This window comes from Labrus bergylta, chromosome 3 (genome assembly GCF_963930695.1).
Source record: "Labrus bergylta chromosome 3, fLabBer1.1, whole genome shotgun sequence".
Lineage (NCBI taxonomy): Eukaryota > Metazoa > Chordata > Actinopteri > Labriformes > Labridae > Labrus > Labrus bergylta.
In genome coordinates, this window is record NC_089197.1 from 2,803,961 (window position 1) to 2,816,669 (window position 12,709).

General features: G+C 41.6%; 1 protein-coding gene across 1 annotated transcript; it reads right to left on the reverse strand.

Annotated features, from left to right (window-relative positions):
* Positions 1-207: 207 nt before the first annotated feature.
* On the reverse strand, positions 208-8,348 carry LOC136178615 (zinc finger protein ZFP2-like). Its single transcript, XM_065953250.1, has 6 exons — positions 8,053-8,348; positions 3,402-4,894; positions 1,966-2,210; positions 1,800-1,810; positions 319-416; positions 208-213 (listed from the first exon to the last, which is right to left on the reverse strand). Exons 1-6 carry the CDS (start codon positions 8,219-8,221, stop codon positions 208-210), a joined length of 2,022 nt encoding a protein of 673 aa, XP_065809322.1. The 5' UTR covers positions 8,222-8,348.
* Between the last annotated feature and the right edge of the window lie 4,361 nt (positions 8,349-12,709).

The following is a 12,709-nucleotide window of genomic DNA, read 5'->3' on the forward strand; positions in this document are numbered from 1 at the left end:
CGGCATGGAGAAACCGCAGCTGTATTGTTTGTTTGTTTGTTTAGTTCAAAAGAATGGAAACTGATGGACGCTGTATTCACTTCATGGTGCTGCAATAAATGGATTGTATTATGCTGCAAACCAAAGTCACGACTGCAGAAATCTTATTGATCGACAAACAGCAAACGGTATCGTATTGACCTACGACAGTACGGCGCGTCAGCCAGGTCACTCCTGGGAGTCAAAACAAAACGGCAGCTTTAGTATTAGACTAAGCTTCTATAGTGTCCCTCGTGTATGTTTTGTTTCGAGTGGGCGCGAGCCGTCGGCAGGTTTCACCCATTCCTCCATCTCCAAGTTCTCCTCGATCGTCTTCAGGATGTCTAAACTGATCGCGGTGCTGTGGGGGACGCACTGAGGAGAAACACAGACGAGCTCTGATGGAACAAACACCACATGACTTCAAATAACACGTGAACTTTATCATTCATGTGGAGGCAGAGCAATAACATAGAACACCTTGTTCTGGCTTCTGACCTTACAATAAACTACAAATACACCAGCTGGTACCAGGAGATACGTTTCAAATAATTCACTACACATGAAATAAAACAGCAGCTGTGGTTTGAGCATCACTTCAGAGAACATGCGTCTCTGAGTCTATACGCACGCCGTGTGTTTGTCAGGAGACTTCTCAGAAAACATATTTATATTTTCATTTCATTGTACAGTGTTCCCCTTTGTTATTTTTTGTATTATATCTTTGCTTTAATACAGTGTATAGCTTCTGTACAGTTTATTTAAGCAAATTTACCCTCTTTAATGAGTTGCATTTCGTACTTTTCAAGCTCTAGTTTTTTCTTTTTTGTTTCAAATGTTAAACCTGCATCAACAAAACGAGGTGTAATGCCTGCCCCTAAAAAAAATTAGCTTTCATAGGATTGTTACTCATACACAGAAACCATTGTCAAAATCCCAAGTCAAGTCTGCCACTGATTAAATACCAAGTTTAAAAACCAACTTAACCAAACGTCTCAGAAAATGTAATGTAACAAGGTAATCAGTCCAACAAACAAAGAAAATATGCTGCTTTACTTTACAAGCTTTATGGAGACACCCCAACACCTACACTAATAACTAACTCACCTAAGCCTCACTTCTTCAATGGCTTGTCGAGCTCGAGGCGTCTCCCAAACTCGGACACCATCCCTGAAGACCACTGACCTAGTCACCTGAAACACACCGAATTTGGTGCACCCCCTCCCCAGAGTTACCACCAAAAATAAAAAAGGCAAAATAACAAAGTGGCAAGTCCTGCTTGCCTGGCGGCTTGCTGATCAGGGTGCTCAAAAATAAAACTCTTGTCAAACAAACCTTGTTACACCATTGTAATTTGAAATATCAATTAATCAAAATGACGGTCAAACTAACAAGTACAACTAATGCTCTGAAGAAAGTCAAATCTTTAAATCTTCAAACAAATTGTACCAGTAACAAGTCAGAGAGGTTACTTACCACTCTGCACAGATCAAGTTCCAAACAAACTACACAAACAATCTGATACACAACTAATTAGATTTACAACTACCAAGTATCAAGCCAAATCCAAGTTCAGAAGTCAGACCAGCCCCATTTTCTCACAACCCAGGAAAAGCCTCCTAATCAAAGAAATGTGCAAACTGTAAATCAGTGGTGATTGTAATGGTGAATGTGTGTAGTGTTGACGAGAGAGAGACAGAGAATAAGAAGCCACTTTAAATACTGAGGCCCTGTGTGCCCAGGTGCACAAAATCAAATGAAGTGGCTCCGCCCCTCTTTACCTGAAGGCAACCTGAGTGGGGAGAAACACAAGGCAGCAGAAAGAGCACTGACTGGGTGTGTGGTTATGGTGCACCACAAAGAGTGCACAGTGATCTGGGTCGGAACTTCGAGTCCGAGGTGTTCCAGAAAATGGGCTCACTGTTATTGAGAAAATGCACAACACACCTTTTCGACCACAGTCTGATGGACCGGTAGAAAGATTTAACTCCACCCTGCAGAAGATTCTGGCCACAACAGCCGAGCGCTGACACGGGGACCTTAGGATCCCCTACGCTGTCATGGCTTACAGAGCAACCAGGCACAGCGCTACCAGTTTCACACCCAACTTCATGATGTTCAGCCGTGAAGTTAGTGAACCGGGGGACCTGGTAACTGGCCTGCCCCCGACCCTTAAACAGCTCCTTCTTCCCCTGAGTATGTCCAGCAAACTCCGGGAGAGTCAGAGTGGAGTTGGCTCATCGGATTGCCAGAGATGCAGTGGGGGAGTCAGTGAAGCAGCGAAAAGGAAGCCAAAGAGAGAAATGATAACAGAACAAATATACACACAATTGAAGTGTTTTTTCCATATACCATTTAGTTATACACTGAAGGCTGTAATGCATTTCTATTGTTTCTTCTAACAGTATGTTGAGTAAATCCAGAATGCCAGATGACATCTACAAGTGTTGTCATTCACTTTGTGATCAAAGGCTGCAGCAGTTTTGTGCCCAGTGGCCTCTGCACTCTTAATTAATCCTGTGCATGTTCAGGTGTCATTGAGATTTTCTTTATTTTGTATTCTGACTGCAGGATTCTTATTAATGGTTAAAGGTTTTCAGTTAAATAAACCTGGACCTGATCTGACTGTGGTCGCTCTGCATCAGGATCTGCTGAGTTCCTTTTCTTTACCAAAGAGACTTTAGGCACTCGACACAAAATAACACAAGTAGATGAAAGTCTTTCTCACTCTACATCAGTTTATTTATTACAAGGTGACGCGTGAGCTGTCTGAAGAACTTCTGCGAACCAACACAGAGGAATCCAAGGAAAAAGAGTGACAGAAAGAAGAAGATATCAGCAGAGAAGAAGAATCCTTACACTGTAACTGTTTCATATAAACACTTTAAATTCAAACGTCATAGCTGATCCCAACTTACTGGTTCATATGTCAGCAACAAAACATCAATGTCAAAAAAGTAGAGACAGATTTATGTATTTTATCTCTTTTTTGTCTTATATACACATTAGTGATGTGAAGTTGGAATCCTTTGGATCAGTTTTACCATTGCACAGAATTAGCATTTCTCTCCTGTGTGAATCATCATGTGTGTGGTCAGAGTCTCTTTCCGGTTAAACCTTTTACCCCACTCGGAGCAGCTGAAGGGTTTCTCTCCTGTATGAACTAACATGTGTTTTGTCAGATTTCCTCCTAGGTTAAAACTTTTACTGCAAACAGAGCAGCTGAAGGGTTTCTCTCCTGTATGAACTAACATGTGTGTGGTCAGAGTCTCTTTACTGTTAAACCTTTTACCACACTCAGAGCAGCTGAAGGGTTTCTCTCCTGTATGAACTAACATGTGTTTTGTCAGACTTCCACTTTGGGTAAAGCTTTTACTACAAACAGAGCAGCTGAATGCTTTCTCTCCTGTATGAACTAACATGTGTGTGTTCAGACTTTGTCTATGGGTAAAGCTTTTACTGCAAACAGAGCAACTGAAGGCTTTCTCTCCTGTATGAACTAACATGTGTGTGGTCAGAGTCTCTTTCCGGTTAAACTTTTTACCACACTCAGAGCAGCTGAAGGCTTTCTCTCCTGTATGAACTAACATGTGTCTAGTCAGACTTCGTCTATGGGTAAAGCTTTTACTGCAAACAGAGCAGATGAAGGCTTTCTCTCCTGTATGAACTAACATGTGTTTTGTCAAACTTCCTCTTTGGGTAAAGCTTTTACTGCAAACAGAGCAGATGAAGGCTTTCTCTCCTGTATGAACTAACATGTGTTTTGTCAGACTTCCACTTTGGGTAAAGCTTTTACTGCAGACAGAGCAGCTGAAGGGTTTCTCTCCTGTATGAACTAACATGTGTTTTGTCAGATTTCCACTTTGGGTAAAGCTTTTACTACAAACAGAGCAGCTGAAGGGTTTCTCTCCTGTATGAACTAACATGTGTTTTGTCAGATTTTCTCTTAGGGTAAAGCTTTTACTACAAACAGAGCAGCTGAAGGCTTTCTCTCCTGTATGAACTAACATGTGTTTTGTCAGACTTCCACTTTGGGTAAAACTTTTACTGCAAACAGAGCAGCTGAAGGGTTTCTCCCTTGTATGAACTAACATGTGTTTGGTCAGATGTTGTCTTTGGGTAAAACTTTTACTGCAAACAGAGCAGCTGAAGGCTTTCTCTCCTGTATGAACTAACATGTGTGTGGTCAGATGTTGTCTTTGGGTAAAACTTTTACTGCAAACAGAGCAGCTGAAGGGTTTCTCTCTTGTATGAACTAACATGTGTTTGGTCAGATGTTGTCTTTGGGTAAAACTTTTACTGCAAACAGAGCAGCTGAAGACTTTCTCTCCTGTATGAACTAACATGTGTGTGGTCAGATTCCCTTTCTGGTTAAATCTTTTACCACACTCCGAGCAGCTGTGTTGTCTCTTACCAGTCTTTAGTTTCTTGTTTTTCAAGTTTAATTCTGACAGATCTTCTCTTGTCTCTTTCCAATCATCACTGTCAACAGTCTCAGGTTCACCAGAGTCTTCAGTCTCGACCTCAGTCTCTGGTTGTAAACGTCTCTCTGGATCTGAGTCTCTATCTGGTTCTGCTCCTCCACAGTCCTCTCCATCAACTCCTGTTTCCATCTGTTCAGTTTGTCTCTGATGAAGCTGTGAGGACTGAGGTTTCTCTTCATCATCTTCACTCTTCACAGAGACAGGAGTGAAGGGGAACTTGGTGGTATCAGCCGCCTCCAGTCCTTGAAGCTGTTCTTCCTCCTGACTGAGCCACAGTTCCTCATGTTCTTCTTTAATGTGTTGGGGCTTAGTGTCCTCCTGGTCCAGAATGTGGCTCCACTCCTGCTGCTCAGGTGGAAGCTCTTCTTTACTCACCAACAGCTGCTGGACATCTGCAGGACACAGTAAACAAACATTAACGGTACTTAAACTGCTTTTTAAATATTAATAAGGGCTGTCAAATGATTTCATTTTTAAAGGCTGAAAATCAATAGTTTACTAGAATTGATCACATTTAAATCATGTTTGGAATTCACTCATTTTGCATTTAAAAAACGTTTTTAATGCTTTTATTTTGTAATGCCTTAAGCTGAGGTTACTTTACTTCCTCTTCGGATACAAACCTACCTTTATTTTGAAAGAAAATAAGGAACTTGTCTAAGGCTGTGAAGATTGAGGTTTCTCATCATCATTAAGTCCTGGAGAGCGGGCAGCCAAGGTTCGAAGCCGACCTGTGGCTCCTTTCCAAAACGGACTATGATCAGACAGTATGTTGAACAGAAAGGCTGGCGTTATGTAAATGAGCCATGTGCTGCTGATCACTTCCTGATTGTGTCAGATACTACCTCTTCACACACCAAAGTGCTGAGCTAGCTCAATCTTTAGGAAAGAATAAGATATGTGTCCAACAGAGAGTTTTTGCAATTAAATTGCAGAAATTGCAACAATTATTTGCATTTTTTTTAAATACAAAAAAATCAAGACTTTTTTCACACACTTTGATGTAGGGATGTAATGATTCACGATACGATTCACGAGACTGGGTTCGCGATACGATTCTTTCACGATTTATTTTACAAATTGAGACTGAAGAAACATTTTGAAATAACTGAAAAAGATTCCTTTAATTTATTCATGAAAACACCATGGGGGGGGTGGGGGCACAGACCCTTAAAGGGATCATGGTGTTCATGTGTTTCTTTGAATGACAGCAGTCAAAACAATTATTTCAACTTTTAACGGTCTGTCTAGCTTAGTTTTTGTTCCTGCAACTCCCTTTTCTGAGCGCACATGAATGCATCTCTCATTATCTGAGCACCCCTGAATGCAGCATGGTCACAGCACATTTTCTGAGTAATGGCAGAGAGAGAGACATGCCCAGAAAAGTCTGAAGTAAGCTAAGCAGCCTACTTTATTTTCTGATGGTTCTTGAGGACTTTTTATTATTGTGCACACCCAGGCCTCCGCTGGTGAAAGTGTGCTCACCTGTGTGTGTGTGCAAGTGTCTGTGTGTGTGTACAGTGTAGTGTCTCAGCTACAGACATCACACCCCCAGTCTCTTATTCTCATCTCAGGAGACTTGAATCACGTTTCCCTGTCTGCCACTCTCCCTACTTTCACTCAGTATGTTGACTGCCATACCAGGGACAATAAAACTTTGGACTTACTGTATGCAAACACCAAGGATGCATACAGATCATCACCCCTCCCCCCCACTGGGCCGCTCAGACCACAACCTGGTGAGACTGCATTCCATTTACATACCTATGGTGAAAAAACAACCCCCCACAACCAGGTATGTGAAGAAGTGGTCTAAGGAGGCCACTGAGGCGCTGCAGGACTGCTTCGACACCACTGACTGGGAGGTGCTGAGAAGCCCACATGGGGAGGACATCGACGGTTTAACCCACTGCATCACAGACTACATAAACTTCTGTGCTGAGAACACTGTACCCACCAAAAAAATACAGTGTTTCTCAAACAACAAACCCTGGGTGACCCCTGAGCTGAAAACCCTGCTCAATGAAAAGAAGAAGGTTTTAAGAGCTGGAGATAGAGAGGAGCTGAGGAGGGTGCAGAAGGAGCTCAAAAAAATGAAGGAGGGGAAAGCCAGCTACCGGGCAAAGATGGAGGAGCATTTAGAACAGAAAAATGCAAGAGATGTCTGGAGGGGCCTGAATAACATCTCAGGTCACAGCAGAAGGCGTGGGAGGGGCCCTGAAGCAGGAGACAGGGAGTGGGCAAATGAACTGAATCTGTTCTTCAATAGATTTGATTCTGCTCCCAACCCCACCTCCACCCTCCAGAACGCAGACCAACCCGCTTTTTAGACACTCCATCTGACTACCCTGAGTACCCTGCCACCCCCCTCAACAACCCTCTCCTACCCCTCATCCTCCTCCACCGATGGCCTCTCCATAACAGCTGATCAGGTGAGAAGTGAGTTGAGGAAGATCAAGGCGAGGAAGGCCACAAGGTCCCGACGGCATCAGCTCCAGACTCCTGAAGGACTGTGCAGACCAGCTCTGTGAAGTTCTTCTGCACATCTTCAACCTTTTAATATTACACACCTTAAAGTTTGGGGATCTGGTAGAATTTAAGACTACACAAATAATGTGTAAAGCAAAAAATAAACTGCTACCTGTAAACATACAAAAAGTGTTCAAAGACAGAGAGGGGGGCTATAACTTTAGAGGGAAACTAAACTTGAAACAGCATTATGCTCGGACCAATTTAAAAAGTATGTGTATTTCCATTTGTGAGGTGGTTTTGTGGAATGGTCTTGACGAAACAATTAAACAAAGTATGAATATAATGCAATTTTTTTTTTAAATGTACAAAAGATATATCTTTGAAAAGTACAGAAATGAGGAAGGAGAATGTAAATCTCACAGCTGTTAATGGCGCCTGTTCATTTTGTTCTGTTTTTCTTAATCACTCGATTGGAGTATTTTTTTTGTATTGTCTGTTTAGTTTATTTGATTGGATTTTGCATTTGTTAATGGTGAAGAATGGGGGTAGGACTTGACAAGCCTAAGCTTCTTCCTATTCCTTTTTGAACGAGTCAAATGTGTATTATATTGAAATTGGCTTTTTCTTTTATTTTTATTTTAATAAAATGTGTGTGTGTATATGTGAATGTGCATCGTGCGCGACACAGAGAGCAGAGGAGAATGGTAAACGACCATGTAGAGACAGACGACATGATGCCGTCGTGTAAAGAAGATAGAATAAACTATCGTTTCTGAAGTGGAGGCTGGCTTGACCGCAGTCTGATGCAGAGGGTGGCCTGAAGTTTGTGTGCCCAAAGATACAATTGAATAGCATATTGTTAAGGTTTCTAAAACGTATCTCCAATAACCAGATCCGTTGCTGGATTCAATAGGTGAAGACTTAAAGAGTCTTTTAGTCCAGTAAACTCAATGATGTTGTTAGCAGGAGCTAGCTGCAGCTAACACTGTGCTGTGTGCGTCTGTGGAAGTTAGCTAAAGGCTCTGCTATCTGAAACATGAGCAGGAAACACGTTTCCAGCAGTGGAAAGAAAACCAACCTGTTCTCTGTAGCTTGATTTCAGGAGTTAAAATCACATCCAGCAGTTTTCTTTGTCGGTGGAGCTCCTCTTCGTATCCACTTGTTGTTCTTTCTTCTGTTATATCTCTGATAACCGCAGCGAGCAGCCGTCGACTGAATAACTCTTTAAGATCCTTAAACCCGGCCATCTTACACACATCCAAGAGTCACAGAGGGGAAACTCAACTCAGCGCTGACGTCTTTACAACTTTACTCTGATCATCTACTGTTACGTTAGCACCCTAACGATCATTAATAAACACACGGAGAATCACGTGTCTGCTCAGCAGGAACGTTTACTTGTGTTACACACTCAATGGTCCGGGTGGAAACAACCCGCTTTAGTTCCCTTTACAGAACACCTCCCCTCCCTTTGACTTGCATTGTAACCACGCGGTTGACCTTTTTCCCGCCACCATATTGCTGTATTTAAAACTCTGGAAACCTATCTTTGTCTGTTTATACCAAGGGGCAACCTCCGGTCTCGAAAAATGAAGCCTATGCGGAAGTACAAAAAACTGCAGTTCCTCGAGGCTCCGCTTGAGGCTGGCTGCAGAAGCGCCGGAAGTGCCATAAGCCCACAGCCAAAAAAGCCCGTTTTTACCACAGGAATCAACATGTTTACAGCCTGGTTCAAAAAACGAGATATATCTGAGAAGTTGACGGCCCCTTCTCCTCACACTGTGGGGGGGGTGAATTTTTTTATAACTCATCGGATTTTATTCTTTTAAGGAAAACGACTATGCCCATATAAGGGTTGTGGCAGATTTGATTGACAACTCTGCGTGGTCAGCAGGTCAGCAGGTCAGGAGGTCAGCAGGTCAGCAGGTCAGGAGGTCAGCAGGTCAGCAGGTCAGCAGGTCAGCAGGTCAGGAGGTCAGCAGGTCAGCAGGTCAGGAGGCTAATAGCTTGATCCATCGGATTTCTCCTCTTTTTTACTTCGTTTGGAGAGTTTGTTTAACACATATCTGACAACATACATGGCTTGCTGTGCGGTTAACAAACCATCCAACAAGTTGATGCTTCAGTTTTCTTCGGTAAGTGATATAGTAGTGTTATATTTACTGCTTACTCAGTGTCGGTATTTATATTTACGGACCTAGCTTGTTTAGAGTTAGCTTTAAACCAGTCGGCTAACTGTACTCAGTGTAGCTCATTATTTACATTATTTACGGTCAATGTTTTAGAAATGTTTGTTGTTAAGATGTTGTTGTTTAAAATAATGAGTTTGTGTGATGTTAGAAGCTAAAGGTTCATCTCGGTGGTTATCTGACGTTATGATGAATGTTTTACTCCACCTAAATGTGGACATTAAAAAACAAACTTTGTGTAGTAATTATCCGTCAGTAACATAAACTGAACTAAACCTAATGTGCTGTGTAGGTTATAGAGGATGACATTAAAGTTACATGGTTGATGTAGTGTCTTAAGATTTGAGCAAACTGTTAACAAATAAAAAACTTCACTTTGTAAGAGCATCTGTAACCATTAAGAACTATATTAATAACCATATTAATTTTCACTGAACTCATACACAGAATATAGCTGTAGAAATATAAAATATAAATAACATATGGAATGAAAAAAAGATATAAAGCACATAGATATAAAGTATAAGAAATAGTTTGAAGAATACAGCCATGTACTGAGCTCATGTTAATAATAAATGAGTTACTGTATGTTCTGTACTAAAGCACAGAGAGTTGGGACCTGTTAATGATTTAAATAATTCAGGTTATATTTGTTTCATGTTAAGATGAAGTACTATCCACAATAAACTGCTTAATTTTTCCAAAATCTGAGACAGTTTGATGTAGAATATCATTGTGTGAGTGAGAGAGCTGAAAACAGCATGATTACAATAATGTTTATCTTCTTAACTTTGAATAGATGTTGATTACCTGAATACTGGACCTTTGTTGTCTGGGTAGTACACTGTTGAATTTATAAATGTGCTCTTACACACAGATGAATACAGAAAAATATATGAGAACAAAAAAATGATTTAATGAATAACTGATATTTTCTCTCTTTCTTTGTCATCCTGAAGACCCCGACCTAAAAGTCCATGTTCTCCTGGATCCATGTCACATGCTCGAGCTTCTTCTGAATGACTTTTCAACAGTCGACGTTCTGCTGAGAGAAGATGTCCAGCAGATAAGACAGCAGTACATGAAGGAGCTCCACAGGCTTCAGGAGGAGGAGGAGGGTTTGCACCTTGGAAGACTGTATTCATGCTGTTCAAATAAAACTAGATCTCCTCCAAACAACTTGCAATCAAACCATTTTCTTCCCATTTTAAAACCCTTTGTCCAGTTTAGATGAGAGAAGTTGATATTATGTGATATTGATCTGGGAAGACTACATTTCTAAATCATGTTTAACTGTGTTTTTATTCACAAGTTATTGATCTTATTTACTCTCCATGTATCTTGATTTAAGAATGGGGCTGTGTTTAAGGGCAAATGTGGCAATGACTCTGTTCCATCCCATTTTCAGAAATGAACTGCATTAGTCTTTGGTAAAAACAAATGTCGAAAGAATAAGAAGTTGTGTAAAAGTAGACTTCCTTCCCTAAGCTATTGAGTTGAGCATTAATGCACATTTTAGTCTTGTCATTTCAAATCTGAAATGTATACTCATAAGTAGACATAAAGGAGTGCATTTATATAGAAATATTTATTTAATATGAAAAACAACATTAAAAAAAGTCTGTTTTTACAGCAGAGATGAACATGTTTACAGCTTGGTACAAAACAAACAAATAGGTGTGATTAGCTCATGTCTCCATGGACACACACTGTACGGGGGGGGAATGTTTTGATGACTCATCAGTTTTGATTTGATGAAGGATAAGAGTTATTCACAATAAGGCGTGTAGCTGACCAGCTTGACAGGTGGGTGCGGTGTAACGGTTTGTCAGGAGGTTTAAAACCCGCCTCAGCTCTCAGCCTGTGGGTGACATCACTCAGTCCATCCGGGGGAGACCTCCCTCACAGCGAGCTGTTGAAGAGAAGCAACTGAAGTCCACCCCAGAAGAACCAACAAATACAGATGTTGTTGAGGCTCAGGTTTCTTCCTCTGTCTCTGCAGCTCTCTGGGCACCTTGACGGACCAGTCACCAATAATCCACACTGTGTCTATAGGAGAAATACAAAGGTGTTCAATTAATGCCTCAGACAAGACAAAATGTACAGTTAACTACATGTGACAGCTCAGGCTGTTGTTTTGTTATGAGCCACATCTGCAGGAATAATATTGAACAAGGTAGCTGCAACTCATCATAATAGATGCCAGTCTTAAACAATTTTTTCTAATACTTAAAGTTTCTGGTGTGAAGCTGACACTGTCCACAGACTCCATGACTTCACAGGTTCTATAGAAAACAAATGTCTTATAATAAATACTAAATTTTTCATTTTTCAATTGTCATGTTCACCTCATCGCTGTTGACATCAGTAAATATAAGACACAGACATTCCTCTTTTTGTCAGAACATGAACTGTATGCTTTGTAATATTGATTTCTTCTGGATGTCTCATTTATTTACAGTTTATGGATAAAACTTTGTTAATGTATTTCTCTGCTAACACTGACAAAGTCTAACTGCTCTGACAAATAACTGATAACACACACCTCTACAGGCGCTGAGAGTCGGCAGCCTGTTGCAGCAGCTCCGACTCTTTTTTCTTTATTTCGTCTATTTTCTTGCTTTTATTAAGTATTTTTGCACTGTTTCGGTGTTTATTGTTGGATACTCCTGCAGCGTTTTAGTTGCGGTATTACTCGTGGAATTACGTTTTTCTTTCGGGACTTTTTTTTTCTACTGTTGGAATGATCACGTACACTCGTGAGGAACTACTGAGCTTCATGCATGGAGCCGGTGTTCCTCCTACACACATCCCTGAGGAGTTATGGAGAGGTGTCCGCCGGGGGAAGAAAGCCGGCGCTAAAGTCAGGGAGCGGATTGAGAGAGACAGGAAATTTAAACCCTTTCTACCGTCGGTCATCATGGGGAACATCAGGTCACTCGCCAACAAAGCGGACGAACTCACAGCTTTAGTAAACAGCCAGAGTGTCTACAGGGAGTGCAGTTTACTTTGCTTCATGGAGACATGGCTACATGGGAATATACCGGACAGTCACATCGATCTGGCCGGCTTCACGCTGGTACGAGCGGACAGGGGGAGAGAGAGCGGTAAGAAGAGAGGAGGAGGTCTTGCTGTCTTTATTAACTCTAAATGGTGTAATCCCGGACATGTAACTGTGAAGGACTGTGTCTGTACCCCAGACGTTGAAATGCTGGCGGTGGGATTACGCCCGTACTATCTGCCACGGGAGTTCTCACATGCTATTGCTGTTGCTGTTTACGTCCCACCATCAGCTGTAGCCGCTAGCGCGAGTGACGTCATCCACACTATGATCGCGGGACTACAAACCCAGCATCCCAGCGCCCTCATACTGATCAACAGGGACTTTAATCATGTCTCTCTCTCCCCTGTCCTGACGAACTTTAAACAGTATGTGCACTGTGCTGTGAGAGGGAATAAAACCCTGGACCTCCTGTATGCCAACGTGAAGGGAGCATACAGCTCTTCTTCTCTCCCCCCTCTTGGGGAATCAGACCACAACCTCAT